This window comes from Falco punctatus (genome assembly GCF_963210335.1).
Source record: "Falco punctatus genome assembly, chromosome: 5".
In the NCBI taxonomy this organism is placed as follows: domain Eukaryota; kingdom Metazoa; phylum Chordata; class Aves; order Falconiformes; family Falconidae; genus Falco; species Falco punctatus.
This window is the reverse complement of record NC_137584.1, coordinates 57,559,990-57,577,580: the sequence shown is the minus strand read 5'-3', so window position 1 is coordinate 57,577,580 and position 17,591 is coordinate 57,559,990. Positions and strand designations below refer to the sequence as shown.

The following is a 17,591-nucleotide window of genomic DNA, read 5'->3' as shown; positions in this document are numbered from 1 at the left end:
AGAAAAAAAATACATTGAAGTGATGCCGAGTCACTTCACCCCAAGTGAAAATGTTAGCGTTCAGAGTTTTGTTTAAAAGTACCTCTTCTATTTTCTTCTGCATGACCTTCCATTGACATTCCCATTCTTTCCTTTCATTGTCAAATCTCTCCAGCAATTCCATCTTCTCTTTATTCCAGTTCCTTTCAGTATTCTCCAGCTGTTTACGCAGGTCCATGGTTACAGTCTGTGTGACAGCAAGAGGATAGCTCTGCTTTTGTTCTTTCTTCCCTGAATGTTTCCTGGAAGTTTATCAGAATAAGTCTTGTGTTTGATTCTAGCTTTCAGGGAAAAAAATAACTAAGCAAAACCCCAAAATAATTAACCAAAATGTGCTTGCAGAAGACAGCATCGTATGATTGCACGATATATATCTGGACTGTGACTGAAATATGGAGAAACTAAGCATCATAGGACACAAACCAGAGGGCAGAGAGGCCCAGCCTGCAAAGCAGAGGAGGGACACACATCCAGCATCATAGAATTCAGGAACGTCTGCCACAGTAGGCTTTGTACTGTGGCCACTTTGCATCTTTGCCGTTACTCTTCACTGTAAACCTGTTTTCAGTGAAATGTGAGTCTGCATAATACTGAATGGCACTTCAGGACCTTGGGATCCTGCAATGTCTGTCCTTGAGGGCGAAAGCTATTTTTACATTTGTTCAAAAGACAACTGGAAGCGTAAAGGTATCATGTTTGCTCATGCACCCCTTTTACACATGCATGTAGCACGACAAAGACCGTGACAGTCTTTTGGCAGTTGAAGGCTGTAAACTTGATACATGCAGAAAGTTCTCATTGCTATATGAATGCTTTAGAATACACGAAGGAAAACAGGACAGGAAAGCTAGTAACAGGTAACAAGCATACATATACACTAGAAAGGATCATTCTATTATATAAAGGACTATAGGTCAATATAAAGAGTTTGTGTGTTTTGGATTTACGAAACTAAATCTATAAATGATAGTGCTAGGACCAGCATAGGGAAAACTAGAAACTATTCTCCAATAGCACTAACTCAAATCTAGTTCAAAACCTTAGCACTAACTCAAATCTAGCTCAAAAATATTTAACTGATTTGCACTGCAGTTTCTCCTTCCCCTTCAGAAGTCTTTAGTATCTTAGTATCTGTGAATGAAAAATTATTAATTGAACCACTAAAAATGTATAATTTAACAGAAATATTTTGGATCTGCTCAGCTGACTGTGGAGCAAAACAGATTTTATGGGCCTGGAGTTACTCTTGCTTTCTTAGGCTTTACAATAGAAACTCCACTACCATCAGTACATTTACTGTGCCAGCAAGGCCAAAACAACACTCCTTCATTTAGTTATGATGGTTCCTGTGGTGTAATGGCTGGTACACACCCATACTTGAGTTTGTTAACTCTGCCTCCCAAATCCAGCTGTTGTGTTAATTTTGGTGGACATGGAATCTAGTTCTAGTCACAAAATGCCTCTGCATTGCTTTGGTCTCCTGACAGAAACTCAGCGTATGGGCAGGCAAATAAATCACCAGAGAGTTAACTAGGGGTAAGCCCAGTTTACCTTCCTGGAATTTGTTCATTTCCCTGGCTGATGGTCAGTGATTGTCAGCTCACAGGAACTGCCCGTTTTATTGCCCATATTTGCTTTGATATAGTCAAAATTCTTGAGCTTCATGCAAAGTTCTTCCCCAACCTGTATTTTATTGGACGAGTCTTGTTGATTCAGCTGTGACTACTGTGTAATCACTGCTTACCAGTGTCTGCGTTATTTCAGCTGACTGGGAAGCTGATCCACACTTGGAGTCAGCTTCTTTTATGAACAAGTAAGCAGAAGGGCTCAGCTGAAGCCCAGTGGGTTACCCAGGTCTTTGGGTCATAGGAATTCCTGCTACAGGATCTCTCAGCTGACAGCCATCATAGCCCCAATCCTAACTAAGCGGCTGCAAAACTGTTTACCCCAAGCAATTTTGGATGGAGGACCTAGAGAACAAGCTGACTATGCTTCAAACATCTCTGTTAGCCCATTTCACAACAGTGTAACCATCTCACCATGTAATGTGGTATTGGAGCTCACTGTTCCAAACTCTGACTCAGACCTGCCTTAGACCTCTGAAATGGCAATCTGGCCCTCAACTATCTACAGATTTCAGACCATTCTTACACCTGCCTAAAACCGTACAGGGCAGCCTTATGAAAACATAAAACTCCTTGAAAACAAGAGCTGCTGAGAGACAGCACAGCATTCTCATCACAGAAGAAGTCAAACACTGGTTTGCTCATGGTTCCTTAGGGAAGATACCCAGGCTATAGGGACTGCATCTCTCCAGGCCAGCCTTTCAGCTTTGTGTTTCATTAAGTGTTGACCAAAAACAAATTATAAAATTTTTATTTTTTTTTCTGCAGTGAAGACCTGTTGCGATCTAAGTATCTATTGCTAATGAACTTTAAAACTATTTCAATATTTTCTCACTTTGCTAATTCAAAGATTGTGATTTTTAGCACAGTCATTTGCTTTCTTCCCTTTTTTTGCCTACATTTATGTCTTTATAACCTTCCAAGACATCTTTGAGAAATAAAAATCAACTCTCTACTCCACTAGAATCCTTCAAATACATGTCAGAAAAATTTAAAAAATGTATAAACACTGTAAAGTCATGAACAAGACAGGCATGCATAAACTGTCAATAACTTGCTCAAATGGTGATTTTGTTAGTGCACTATTAGTAATAATGACCATGCTTCAATCAGCAGTGTATTATTAGAATGTCAGTACTATACAGCTTTTTTTTTTTACACATGTAAGAATAGATATATAATATGTACTCCTTTCAAGCATGCATATAGCATTGAAAAGGCCCCTGGTGGTTTCTTAGTACAGGGAACTACTATTGCCATGTTTGCATGGATCTTAACAATTTCCAAGTTGTTTCATACAGGACTCTGATTAAAAAATGAGACTGGAGACTATCAAAATGAAATCAGATCTTAGAAGAGGTTAGTTACAGGTAGTCATTTATTTGTAGCTTTAAGATCCACAAAAAGCTTGTATTGCTTCTTATCCTTCCCCAATTTCCTCTTGACACAAATTCTGAGAAGAAAACTCATGTTTATTGATGTTCGCAGCTGGGTGACTATACAGTTTTGCTGCTATTGTACAGTGGATAAATTCCTCAGAGAGTTTTAACTCCTATGACACCCCCACCCCCACCCCTTTTTTGGGGGGTGGATGGGGGTGGGTGAGCTTGGTTTTTTCCCTACTAGCAATAAAATCCAAGTTGTAGTCCTGGTAGTATACCCTCTGTCTGTATAGTGCACTGAGATGTCCTTATGAGTATTTCACATGACTTAAGCAACCCAAAGGGATGTAAAATGCCACATTATAATTTGCTGTGTGTATCAGAACAGTATCTGTGCTCTTGCAGTATTGGCACTTTCTGCATGTCCTACACAAGGTCAGAAGCTCATTACAGCAATCAAATTCAAGCAAATAATCAATTTTGTTGACATCAGCTGCATTTTCCCTTAACGTTTCCTTTAGCCCTCCCTCCTCTCAAGCAAAAAATGTTTTAAGTGACTATTTGATGTTAATGTTATTATTCCCTCATGTCTTACCCATGCCCTTTCTATCTGCATATTAAAAATGCAAAATAGTTTGCAACCAACTTCTATAATTTCTGAAAATAATCTCCAGTGACATCAGCTGAGAGTTAATTTTTCAACAGTTAATTGGATTGGATGTGCACAACCATTCAGATACACAAAACTTCTCTTACTTTTACAGGAAAAAAGCACGATTAAATCATATTTCCAACAAAGTTCTGTATTTTTGATGGCTAAGGAAATTGTAAATTTATGTATTGGTTCAATTATAAAATTGTGCCATGTGTCACAATACTGTGCACTTCATACATTAAAAAAAGGCAATTGAGTTATAGAGTCAAAGAGAGAGAGAAGAGAAAGAAAACATATGAAGAAGAAAGAAAGAAAGAAAGAAGGGAGGGAAGAAAGGGGGGAAAAGGAAGGAAGGAAGGAAGGGAGAGGGGGAGAGAGAGAGAGAAAGAAAGAAGGAAAGAGACTTGAGTGTTCACAATGCTACCTGTCATCCCTGCTCTGTTGATATATCTGTGCCTGCTCTGAAGAAACTCACTGAATTAATGAATAACGACCATATATAACATACATGAACACCAGATTACATATAAATAACATTAGAGATGTTTAAATAGCTGTTTGCCATATTAGTGATTTACTTTTTATTTTAATCTTAACTGCTCAAACCCACTGATTTAAAATAAACTGTAACCATACCTTTCATGGAATAAGAAATCCTTTGCAAGTTTTTCAGTCCATTTCTAAACAGCAGTGAAAGCAATGAAATGCATAGCTAGCTGGGATCCAGTTTTGCAAATCTTGATCTTTAAAAGAAATAAGAAAGCTAAGCAAGAGACAACCTTTCAACTGGGGCAGCATTTGAAACTCTCTTCGAATAACTCCGCAACTTTTGCAAACTGAAAAACAGTTCCGTTCAGCATCATCCCAGCAGCTGGCTTCCACGTGACGTCAGTGCACGGAGGATGGTTTTAAAGCCATCTCTTCCAACCCCCAGCTCTGTAACTTTATATCTCCTCATATTTTGTGTAAACAACTCCAAGTCCAGGACATTTTTAGGTTTTATAGTGCAGTCCAGTCTTTAAAGCTTGCCAAAACAGCCAGTGTTAATATTAAAGCTATGACAATAGGCAATTTTAGGTTTCTTTTATTAGCGTCCGTATTGTAAAGGAAGATTCTTTGCTGCCTTCCAGACCTAGTTTTCAGGGTTATATTCTTCAGTATGATCATTTTGAGCTTTGCAACTTAATCCTCATAAATTGTTTTGTAAAGGGAGTTTGTTTAAAGCAGCAGTTTTGTTGGTTAACAGCTATCTTAAATAGCTAAAGGCAAACGACTCCTCCCTAAAATCTTTTTCTGTACTCTAAATATGCTATCACTTAGGAAGCGCAGAATTATTGGGCACTGTATAATCCTACTGTCTTGCATTCTGGGACGGGTGATAATGGTTTCTTTGGGATATTCCCAAATATTTCTGCTACTTTATAAAGTTTCTGGATCAGATTCTCCAGTCTGTTAAGATACTTTGTGTCTCAGCAGAGCAAAGCAAAGCAAAGCACTTTAGAGTGGATGGAGAGCCTCCTTTGGGCAGGGAAACTCATACCTGGCATAAGGCTAGCAAGGAAGGTCCAAACCCAAGTTGGTCTGGATTTAAAGCACTGGGAGTGCCCATAGCAAGTATTGGCATGGGGTGAGAGAAGGGAGCTTATGTGACAGAAATGATCCAGCAAGTGAAAGTCCAGAGTACACCCTGAAGCCAGGATAGCAAAATTTAGCTGCTCCCCCTGCTGAGCTGCAGCCATGAGGAGCTCTGCATCTCTGCCCACCACAGTAACCCTCCCCTTGCACTATGTGTTAAATTGCTTTCATTTAGCACACTGAGAGGGACTCTCAGCAGAAGCTTCACGTACATACCACTGCCCTGCTGGGTACGTGTGCCTGGACGTGTCTGTGAACAGTGATTTAGAGCACTCATAGTCAAGAAAATTCACATTTCAGGGAACACTTGTCCATACCTGTACCTGAGGAAGGGCCACAAAGTACTTGGACAAACTCTGCTATCAGATGGGCATCTTCAAATGCACTAAGCAGGAGTGATGTATATTTTTGTGGGCAAGCAGCTGATGACAAGAGGATCAATGGGACGAAGAACATGATATGAAGATTCACACATGCTTTGCTTACTCAGCACTCTCCTCTTTAAAACAATTGGGTTTTATGTGATAAAATCCATGCACAGCATAAAGATTTTAGCTCTGGGTGCATTTTATAGTAAATACCAAAGCAGGTTTCAGGGAAAATACATTTTTTTGCCTTATATGGTCTAACTGTAAGTCTCAGTGGATACATTACTGGGGTGGTTATTCTGCTCCCATGTAACATAAATAATGGGAATTGGGCTATTTGTGAAAATTTCAAAGATGATCTAAAAATTGAACAAAGATGCCCAAGTACACGACTGAACGTCCCTGAAGAAAATCCCAGTCTCTAAACTCTAAGGATTTAAAAATAAAGCAACAGTGTGACTTTCTTTTGGGAGGTTACATCCCAACATGTGAGCTGACGTGGCTGGGAGCAAAGCCTGAGTGCCCAGGAGCAGAACTGACCCCACAGCTGGGGGCTGGGTGCCACAGTGGTGCCTCCTCTCCAAAGCCAGCGCAGCTGCGCTGCTGCTGATGAAGACAGACTCTAAAGACCTATGCTTTTTTACTCTTATCCATCAGCACAGGCTATATTATTCTTGTGTCTTTAATGTTGCTAACTCAATGCCCCTCATCTTGTTATGTAAACTCTTTGAAGTAAAACAAAGTAAAATTAAAGAAAACAATGGACTAAATTTCAGGGAAGAGTTTTTACGCAGTCAAAATCTTACTTTTCTGCTAATGTAAGGAATCAAAAACGTGTGAGACTGAGGGGCTCACATTAGGAGAGAAGAATGGGACCCCACTCTTAGGTCAAAAGGCCACGTTAAACTCATTCTAATACAGGAAAGGCAGAGAAAAATTGGGACAAAGAAAGCATAAAGAGAGCTCTAAAAACCTGGGGTCATTGTTCCAGACACCCTTAAGTGTAGCAGTAGGAAAAAAAATTATCCATCAGAGACTGTTCCTCCTCCAACAGTAGCAGACAAAGCAGCAAATGTGGCTTTCTAGCCTCTGGCCCAGGCAAAATAAACAGGAAGGCTATTGTAGGTTTACTACATCTGACACACTGCTTCCACAGGCAAAGTGTACTTTGTCCATACCTGGTATCAGCTCTGCTTGTGTCAAAAGTCAGCACCTCAACAAGAAAGGTGCAAGGGCATTTTAAACAAGCCCTCCACTGACTCTCTCTTCATCATGCAAGACTGAAGACAAAGGAGTATAAGTTTCAGCATGGGCTACAATCTGATTATACACTCAGGGTAGTGTGTATTCTGGTTAATAGTCTGTGCTCAAGACCATATTAGAGCATCTTCAGTTCTGCTGTACTAGCTTGGTTATGGCACAGCCATTTTGCTGTGCCCACAGAAATCTGGTAACAAAAAGGAAGAACAGCACTGCCGCCCCTGTAATCAACCAAACCACAACATCAGATTCCTGAATGATGTACACCTTGATAATCCTGGCAAATACATCTCAGAGGCGGATATATAAATTGAGAAACGGGCAGAAGGCAATACAAATTCTGCCTCCTCTTACTATTGTGCACTTCTGCAATAGTATATAACTTAGTGGAGAAACAGAGTCAACAAAGTGTTATGTCATGTCACTTCTCCAAGGTTACATTGGAAATCGGTGGCAGATACTTTAGATGTTTACTTTAAATAGAGCCACTGTAATTTTCCCCATAGGCAACTGCATGGGTAATGGCAAAAGTTGAGTTTGAATATCACTTCCCCTGGCATTAAATCAGAGACAGAAATGTAAGCCAATGGGAATTATGTCCCTGATACTGATGCCTTTAGAAGTCTCCTACTCACCTATCAAATTCTGGGGTGATTAAGGGGAAGGGCATCTAATATCCTAAAGCTCTGCTTGTTTTTGTAAACAACTCCCAAAGTTCATTTGCAGTTCATCTTTTTTTATAACACATATTTAGACAGCCATGTTTTTGGCAATTTTCTATTTTCCGACTGCCAGGTATATTTCTGCACCTGCTCTATTCTAGTTTTGATTCTGAAACACTGATGACACATGTCAGCAGACACTTATTCTATCTCTAACTGGAGCTTCAGGCATGGATATGTTTAGTAGAAAGATTTATCTCTGATCCTAGAGAAGATGATCATTCTAGTATCGTGGGAAGTGTTCTGTAACGGTAAAGAAAATATTTGTAGAGGTATTTTGTCAGGGCATTCAGAGCCAACTCTATACAGGTAGGAAATTTTGTTGGATGTATCTGGTTGCATTAAATGAAAAAATGCATCTATTTTTCTAAATTACATAGAAATTCATTGGAGTTACTGCCGATTTACACAAGTGTAAATATGTCAGAATTAGATCTATAGATGCAAGATCTGTTCTTTCTGAAAGAACATGGAATGAATTCCTTGGGAACACAGGAAACAAACTTAAACTTTCAGAGAAATGTGAAATTAAGGGAATCTTGGTGTTCAAATTCAATGACATTTTTGCCAGAATATTAATATTACCCCAGAATATTCCAAAATGGGTACTGTGAATCTGCTATCAGTATAACAGAGATTGGAACTGATAAGTAACCTGGCATATCCATCTTGTTGCCACGTAAAAGCAAAATATTGTATTTTTCATATTATCGTTCTTCAGAATTACAAGCTATGCGGCAGACAGAATCTAGTGGATCAGCTGTGTTCTGTCTGTGTCTGCCCTGCCCGACTCCCACGCACTCCTGACAGAGGATGTGGACATGTTCAGCTGCATTTACTCACACACCTGTGAGGTGGACTTTGCCCACCAGGCCAGTAACTGAGCAGGGAGAATGTGCTTCCTTTCTTGGCAAATATAATCATTGCATTTCTTTGTGAGACCAAGCTATTTCAATTTAGCAAGGCATGGAAATCTAATTTCTTTGGCTAAAGGTTATCTTTTGGCTATGGATAGATGTCACTTTTGATTTTGCTAGCTTTCTCAGCAGCTTTTAAAATAGTGAAAAATGGAAGGCTGTGAACTTCTCTGCAATATCTGGTGCCAAACAGATAAGCAGCTCCAATCACTCCCTTTCATGTCCCCAAATGCAAGACATGAAAAACACATCTCATTTCTCACAGAGCTTTCTCTGTACTGAGGTTTGCAGGGGTCCTCACCATTCTCCTTGCTCATCACAGATTCAGAGACTGTGTGAAGCTTCTAAAATGATTTTGTACACTTCAGTATCCTTTAATTTCAGATCGTAGCCTGTGTAATAACTCCCTAAATGTCCCAAAAGGTCTCAGCTTTGGTTTGCTTTGTTGATGCTCGACAGAATCAGGATGAGGAAACCTCCAGCTATATGCAAGAAAAAACAGAGAGTAATCAATGGGGTTATAATTTCCAGTCCTGTGCAGAGGTTGGCTCCACCTTTTGTCTCAAGAGGTTCATCCACACCTTTTCTGATTTCTAAGCTCCAAATCTTTGCCAGTTACTTCCAAGATGTATTCAATGTATGAATTCAGTGTTACTGATGCAGTAACTGTTACTATACTGTTACTGATACACACAGTGTAAATCAAACCCTCTCTACTTATCTTTACTACATACAAGGCTGAGAAAGGTATAAACAAGTGTGGGTTAAGATCTGAAAGCCCAGAACTTCAGATTAGATTTACTTACGATTTTTTCTCTGTTATGGGATTGAGCCAATAACATTTAAGAAAATGCAAATGATCTTTTCTTCCCCCAAGGGAGACAATAAAACAGAAAGAAACTCAAAAAGTCAGTCTCGTACTAAGATTTGAAATGACAGGTTTAAGCCTTGAATTATTACACTATTAATGTCTAAAATGCAAATCCATGGGAGAAAAAAAAAGAATTTCTCTAGCAGGTGCTGAAAAAATTCTTACAACAGTTGCCAAGAGAAAAGCAGCAAAAGGGTCTTTTCCCAGTGATTTGAGAATTGTCTTTATAGTTACAGAAATTCACTGTGAAGGGATTATATGTTTGACCATATCTTGCCATAATAGTTCCTAACATATGGAACTTAACTTTTAGGCAACTGAGTGTAAATTAGAGCAGCTTAGAAACTCCTCAGAATTACTTTGGGCCTGACTTTCTCCTTAATCGGGACACCAAGGCTATCTACTAATCTCAAATATATTGGTTATCATTTCCTTTAGACATATCTTGCTAGCTACAAAATAAGTATAGATGACAACATCCCCTGGTAGGAATAAGTATTTGGATTAAATGAAGGTTAAGTGATTTAATTTATCAAGGTTAATTTATCACCAAACTACACCTGCAGAGTTTGGTGAGAGGAAGCTAGAAAAACAAGGTTTAATACTAAATGTTGTGAGTTTACTATTTTTTTCATCCTCATGAAATAAATTTTATTGCCCAACCTTTACTTCCCTCTGAGGTGTTTCTCTCAAAACAGAATGTATTACTACATTTTTTTATCATGGTACCTGCACAAAAAATGTCATTAATACACTTATTTGTAAATTATCACCTTTGGAATATTCACATTTGTGAGACTCAGTGATTTCAGCATGGGTTGAATAAAACAGAAAAGAAAACTGAGCTCCACTGGGCATTTCAGATGAGTTTTTCATAGTGGAAGATCTACTGTTTGTAGGAGCTGCCTATGTTCAGTGTGATAGAAAGATCTTGAGTCGCCTGTGTTCTCAGTGCATCCTCTAGTAGGCATGACAGGAATATTCAGCGACTATTGATGCACACCTATGGACACAAGCTTCCCTCACCTACGGTCACTCACTACCAACGGCATGGTTAGACAGGGGTCACTCAGCAAGCCAAGAGTCATTCAAAACTCATTCTGAAATCTGAAGAGAGAATCCAGAGCCCTGGTGGCTACAGACTGGAAGATGTTATCTAATAAACTCGGTTGTTAAGAAAAGATATTTGACATCAGACAAGGTGACTAGCATCACTCTCTAAAATTCAAGTCAGAATGCAGCATGGCCATTTTTCCAGAGCACAGAAAGAATCCAGCCAGCCTACATCTCTCAGAAGACTCCTTGCCTACGCTGATACCTCCTCCTTGTACACCTCATTCCCAGGGGCTCCAGCTTCTTGCCCACATTTCCAGATATAGTGCTCTATATACCAACCATTCTGATTTTGTCCCCTCCATGGTGTCTAATCCACATAATACAGTGCTGAAAAGCATTATCATTACAATCATGCAAAATATATACAAGCTGCGACATACAATTGCAGAAGACAAATTGAATGTGGTTATAGTATTCCTATGTGGCTAGAACACATTCTTTTTCTGGGAGTGGGAAGAGGAAAGGAACATACTCCTCACACCCACTCTGCATAATTCTGCTTTGCTTCTGATTTAGTGCAAATTAATGAATAGTAAATCGGTTCCAGTCACTCGGGAAATTTTTCTTCAAAAATGATAAAACCAGACAAAGTGAAAAATAGTTCTCTGCTTACCTGGAAGAACATGGTGAGTGGGTTTTCTATTCAACCGGTTGACTTTTTGGTATGCTTTTTGCAGGTTTTTTTGGTTTTGTTTTGGTTTTGGCAAACAAGTAGTCTTCAGTGTTTTTACAGCAGTGGCTATTACAGAAACTATGTCTCTTGCACTTCTTATCTTGGAGGGTGGACAAAATAAACAAACTGAAAATAATACTACAATGAACAGTAAATGATGAATGGCTTACAGTACAAAAAACAGTGTAAAAAGGAAGACAAGTTTAAATATTGTTGTGTAGGAAAGAGATGAAAATAATACAAGGATGAGAATAAGTAAAATGATAGGCTGGAACATCTGGGAAAGTAAATACAAAGACAAAGAGAACAGTCAATTAATGGAATAGCAAGTCCAAAGTTTCAACAAAATAAATAGTGAATCAGACTATGCTTGTGGAGGGACCAAAAGCCCACCTCCCATTGACTTCAGTAGGAGTTCTGCATGATCAAGCCCTGAAATGTCCAATTTAACTACCATTGTTATTCGTTTAGAGAAAATACTAATTAGTTTGCTTTAAATTTGTACACACCTATGCAGTACTCTGCCTTTAAGCTAATGGGAGCTCTACAAGCCCAGAGCTTTGCTAGATCAGAAAGTGAGCATGCTAAATGTTTCTGTTTGATTGCATGCAATACACGTATAGTAATTGATTAGCTTTAAACTCACTGCGTCTGTGACTTTCTGATACAAGGAAACAAAAGACTAATTAGTCAGCATAGGAATAAGAAATAATAGATTTCAGCTTCACCTGGCAACTACTTTGACTGTAAACCAGCAGGACAGCATAAAGTAAAGTAACACAGCAAAAGACTTACTAAAACATTGGATAATACCACAAGCAATAACAAGATTTGCCAACTTTAGGATTGCATGGTAAGATAACAGTAGGTAGTTTCCATTTTTCATGGCAAAAGATCTTGAGTCAGCAAGGAATTTTCTCCCCAAAACCCCTCTGGAACAATTCTGCATAAAAATGGACTACACAAAAGATGCTAGTCACTGCTGCACGTAAGCAGCCTTCAACAAGATACAATCAATTACAGAAATTCCAATATTCACACTACTCTGTGTGTGTGTGGCTCTGTGATTGCATAAAGTAGATTTGCATGTTTTATTTTTCTATGTGGTTTGACATATTCTCTATAATTTCAATAAGATTTTCTTTCTATTCATTTAACAGGAACCCAACCACTATGAAAACAATTGCGTTCATTTATGTGCCAAAAATGCTGCACCGCCTTTACTGGTGATGAAGGCACAACTCTGGCAAATGCAGGTACAAAGCCAGAAAGAAGTAAAATCTTCCACCTCCTAGACCATAATACTTTCAATTTCCAGGAGACCAGACTTACTCACTGTTCACAAACAGCCCCATTGGTAGAACAAGTTTCATATGGCCAAAGGAGGATTTAAAATAATTTAAGAAATAATGATTTTTGTTCACTGTCTATAGAATTTTCATGTGCCATACATCAAATTTGAGGTTTAATTCACTTGGCAGAGCCTTTTTACCTGTAGGCCGTAATAAGTAAAAGTCTACCTGACTCACTGACAAAGGTTCATCTGCACTTCGATCGTCCGAAGACTTTGGAACTTCAAGTCTGTCGATGAAAGCCTGGAGCTCTTTCCTGAAGGCCTTCATCTGTGCGTTGATCCGGTAAAGAAGCTCATGCTCACGTATTCTGCTCCCATCATCTTCCTCATCCATCAGTCCAAAGAGGTCTCCATTAGCTACATAAATTCTTGCCTCTGTTATGATAGTGCTCGTGTCAGAAATTAAGCGATCTATTGTCTTGCCCAGCCGCTCAGCTTCAGAGCGAATGTCCTTCATCTGCTGCCTGTCAGTGAAGCTTTTCTGCCACCCAGATGGCGTTGGATAAAAAGACCTCGTGGGTGTCAGGCACCGAATGTTGCGTACCTCTTCGGAGTCGCTTTCCCCACCGATGGGGCCTTCCCTTTTGCGGTGAGGGGGGCGGGAATCATCATCGCTCTCTTTTTTCCCTGCATCACTTTCTGCATCACTGTCTCTGGGACTGCCACGGATCCCAAGATGAGAGGCCAGGTCATAGCGTTGCATGTTGGACATTAAGACTCTGTTCTCATACTGGAGTTGCATGACTTTGCCACTCAGCTCATTGATCTGCATTCGTGCAGCTTTTAGCTCCTCCTGTAATGCTTCTGTCTTGGCATTGTCATGGTGCCTAGAGCTCTCATGGGCCCCAGATTTGTACTTGTATTTGTTCAGTTCAGCTGTTACACGCTTGTTTTGTTCTTCCAAATCGGCTAGATTTCTCCTCAGCAATTCTGTTTCATCTTCTACTAGCTGCAAATGCTGTCGTAATTCTGACAGGGATTCACTCTGCTCTCCCAGGAGTGGGTTAGCAGTCCCTGAGAAATCATCGCCTCTTAAATCATCAAGCTCTGCTTTCAGTCCTCTGTTTTCTACTTCTAGCTCCACTATTTTCCTCCCGAGAATGTTAGCTTCCTCCTCCACAAGTCTCAATCGAAGCTTGAGTTCAGCTTCTCTTGTGGTAGGTGGCCCACCTGCTTCACCTTTTGGCAAGGGACTGTCCAAATCTCCATAAAACGACCTGTATTTTTGCAGCTCATGTTCAAATCTGTCTTTCTCTTTATCGATTTTAGCCATTTTCTTCCTCATCAAGGCTGCTTCTTCTTTGACAAACTGTAGCTGACATTTCAGGTCTTCATTGTCCTCCTTAGAAAAAGCAAAAAGTAAAATTTGAAGAAACTTGATGTAAAACAGGAGACCTCCAGTGGATGGTCTTAAATTGCAAGATTAACAATCACAGGTACATAGCTTTAGATGCTAAGAGATTTTCCTGCAATCATTTTTTCACTGATCAATAAATGAAAGAGAGAGATAAATGCTTAAAAGAGGGGGGAAAAACTATTTTTCTTGTGACTAAATTTTGCACAGTCCCCAGAAAATACATTGTGGAGGGGCATGGGGCTTGTAAAAAAATCCTTACCTTTTCTAGGTTTGCAATGCTGTAATAGACCTTACAGTATTCAAAAATCCTGAGGTCAGCAATCAAAGCGCCTATAAGCTTGTTTCACTGGTGCTCCCATTTACTTATTTTGCCTAAAATATAGGATGCACAAAAGCTGGTGGGTTCTATTGCAGCACCAGCAGTTTTTTAGGTGGTCCTTGACATAGTGTTGTCTGATGGCAGATGTGGGGTAAGAGCTCTCTGTTTTAAAGCATAGAGAAAAACAAAGTGCAAAGCAAACAAGAAGGCAAAGTGCGAATCTACAAATCATGTACATCATTTCCATAGCGTCCCTGAAGCCTCCACATGAGAATGCAAGCTACAGTCACTGCAACATACCTCTGTTGGTGTCTGCTGTGACTTTTTTTCTGATTTTGGCAGGTCTTTGCTCCCTCTTCTTTTCAGTGATTGCTGCAGCAACAAGATGAGATGCACTGAATATTTCACTGAAGAGGTATATAAGTCATATTTCATTCATTTTAAGACACAGCAAGTCAAATGCAAATATAAAGGCAATTAATTTCTTGTAATCCTTGAGAAACCAAATACAGAGGGGAGACACAGCTGCCCAAAAGTGACACAGCAATGCTATACAAGTATTCATTTAACCAGTCTGTTACCTTTTTTATTCGACACATTTTGAGACTAGTGCATACTGAACGTTTAACACATGATACGAGAGGTAAGAAAGCAGGTATCCCAAGCAGCAACTTACAGATAGGAAAGCTGAGGCAAGCAGCTTGCTCATTTGATATTAACCCTAATGAGGCAAGGCACTTAAAGATGCATCTAGCCAGACACGTAGCTTTAGCCTTCATGGTAGGCAAGCTACATGAAGCAGTGTCACTGAGATCCCATCAGCTGACGTGAGCGTACATCTACAAGCACACCTTTCTCTGTGTCCCACCCACAGGCTTCAAGCTCACTGTGTATTGTGGTCACACCTCTGCAGGTACACGCTGTAGATAAACTCTGAACAGACAAACTCAAACATAGATCTGGTCGCTAGGTTTCTTCTGTTTTCAGAACATATTCAAGTAAATAGAATTTAAAACTGCTTGGACTACAAAGTCCTCCTAGTGAGAAACAAAGCATATTAGCTTAAGAACAGCACCACACAAACACATGTATGAACCACCATATAAGCAAGCTTCTTTGGTTTCTTCTCCTCTGCTACATAGCCCAAGCAAGCAGAAAAGAAACTCCTGCTTTTAGAGCAGGATGCACTGGGACTGAAGCCTATTACCATAAGCAGGAAAAATCTCATAATTACTAACAGTACAAAGTTTATTTGTGGGCAAGCGGTAGCCGTGGAGAACAACTGCAACTATCCCACTGTCAACACTCAACACAGATCATCAAGAAAACAGCAGGAGAGAGGAAAGTGAGTGAGAGAATACATTAATGCATAACATCCCACTTGCAGCTGTTCCCAGTTTTCGTGTTCCCCAGGTAAAATGTAGTGGTAGAAGCAACACCATCTCCGTCTGAGATTATTCTCTGGTAGAAGGATCTTTTGTGCCACTGAGAAACATGCATCTCCCTGCACCAGCCAGGGGATTATCCACTGCATCTAAAAGCCATCCAGTTCCATACAGTGGGAGTTAAAATATGTTGATTATCCTCAGGGACCAGAGTACAGTGGGTGAGTATGCTGTACACAATAATCCTGTGCACTATTCGCCTGCTGGTACCAATTGGTCTCTTGTGCAGATCACCCCCATAACAAATACTATGCTCCTGGACTGCTCATTCCAAAGGAAAAGTTAACACCATAGAAATGACTCACATATGAATCTGAGGAAACACAAGAGATGATTTCTCAGGTGGCTTTTTGCTCAAATCTACTATAGAGTTATGCAAGAATAAAGAAAAATGATTCAGGTTCAGAATCAGAATTAAAATTCACAGATGGGTCCACCAAGAGCCAAAATGAAATTTTTTATGTCTCTTGCAGAAACATTGAATGCTCTCAGTAGACAAAACAATAAAACAAATCAAAGATGATTAGCTGTGATAACTAGATAGCTGTGAATCACAGGCTTATAAAAGAATCCAGAAAAGACACAAAAAATATTTAAAGGGAAAAAGTAAGTTAATTCAACTATAAAGACAACAACTTCAGGATCCATTCTATAAACAAACAATATTATTCTTCTCCAGGGTCACCCATCAGTTATCCTATTGCAGAAATAGTATATGCATGTGGAGGTTTATTTGTTGTTTTTCTTTTTGAATTGGCAAATTTATAAAGCATTAAACTTTCAGAGGAGCAGCTTCCTCCTCTGTATTACCATTAATTATACCACTATGTATTATCACTCTGAAAAAAACCTTTTCAAATCAGTTAGCACTGCAACCTTCTCTTTGCTCCAGTATTCTGCCAATACCACCCACAGATAAAATAACTAAGGGACAGTTAATCTGTATTTCTGCTTGACTATCTAAATGCCTTCTATTCACCCCGCCAAGCTCAGCATCTCTTCAGATATAATGAGGTTCTGAAACGTTGAGCTGCAACTTCCTGTTTACCCTAAAACTTGGAATAAGATACAAGACATATGAAAAACTCTCCCAGAACACAAGTATTTTTCTAAGTTTGACATAAAGCAAAACATCTCATTTTTTCCTTTCTACTTTCTGTGAACCTTTTGGTAGTCAGCATAGCAACATTTTAATTACAACAATAGTTGTGGCTATGCAATGACTAGGCACTACTTTCTGTTCTGCTCTATACAAATTACAACAAACCATTCATGGAGCTTGTATTACTCAACAATGAAATGATGGTGTTTAGCAACAAAATTTTATAGCAGAAAGCAATGAAGAACATGCATAATTCAATTCGCAGGATGATTTGGGTAAGTGGATTAGGCCCAGCTGGAATTGGTATGATCTCTTTTCTTGTGAAAAACACCATGAGATGATTTCTGATCACTAGAGGTTAAGATCTCACTTGCTCATCTTGGCTAACAGATGACATCTGCAAAATCACAGTGTCCCATAACAACACGTTAGGGCACCGAGGCAATACTTACACTGAACAAAGAATGCCACATATCAAGCAATATATCTGCCTATAAATAATAAATTTTTGAGTTTTTTCCAGAGGTACATTTCACAATTTACAGTGGCTACTCTTTCTATCATTTCTCTCAAGCCTTGTACTAGTCCACTCTTCCAATCCAATTTTCATCATCGAATAATTTATTGCTGCTAATGAAAATAAATTCATCAAAGCAAAATGCAAAAAGGAAAAAAAAAATCATATGGCAAAAACACAAATAGCAACCCAGACTCCTGCAAGTGGATCTTCATATGATCTCTGTGATTGGAC

At 39.3% G+C, this 17,591-nt stretch overlaps 2 protein-coding genes across 15 annotated transcripts in view; both read right to left on the bottom strand.

Annotated features, from left to right (window-relative positions):
• KIAA0408 overlaps positions 1 to 11,312 on the bottom strand; it is a 51,529-nt gene extending 40,217 nt beyond the window's left edge. For 5 of the 9 annotated variants that reach the window (XR_013928619.1, XR_013928620.1, XR_013928621.1 and 2 more), the window contains exons 1-2: positions 4,338 to 11,158; positions 83 to 281 (exon numbers count right to left, since the gene is read on the bottom strand). Coding sequence is in view for 5 of the 9 variants with exons in the window: in XM_080390420.1 (XP_080246546.1) it covers positions 83 to 217 (135 nt within the window). In the remaining 4 variants the exon portion in view is untranslated. Of the gene's footprint in view, positions 1 to 82; positions 282 to 4,337; positions 11,159 to 11,203 lie in introns of those variants that run through there. The other 4 variants (XM_080390421.1, XM_080390424.1, XM_080390422.1 and 1 more) reach the window with 3 other exon arrangements.
• The window catches only part of MTCL3 (MTCL family member 3), a gene marked incomplete at its 3' end in the record, with an annotated part of 33,668 nt that continues 27,372 nt past the window's right edge, over positions 11,296 to 17,591 (bottom strand). The window contains exons 5-8 of one of the 6 annotated variants that reach the window (XM_080390400.1): positions 14,594 to 14,665; positions 12,784 to 13,959; positions 11,910 to 11,924; positions 11,430 to 11,540 (exon numbers count right to left, since the gene is read on the bottom strand). In XM_080390400.1, coding sequence (XP_080246526.1) covers positions 11,430 to 11,540; positions 11,910 to 11,924; positions 12,784 to 13,959; positions 14,594 to 14,665 — 1,374 coding nt within the window. Of the gene's footprint in view, positions 11,402 to 11,429; positions 11,541 to 11,793; positions 11,925 to 12,783; positions 13,960 to 14,593; positions 14,666 to 17,591 lie in introns of those variants that run through there. The other 5 variants (XM_080390405.1, XM_080390404.1, XM_080390401.1 and 2 more) reach the window with 5 other exon arrangements.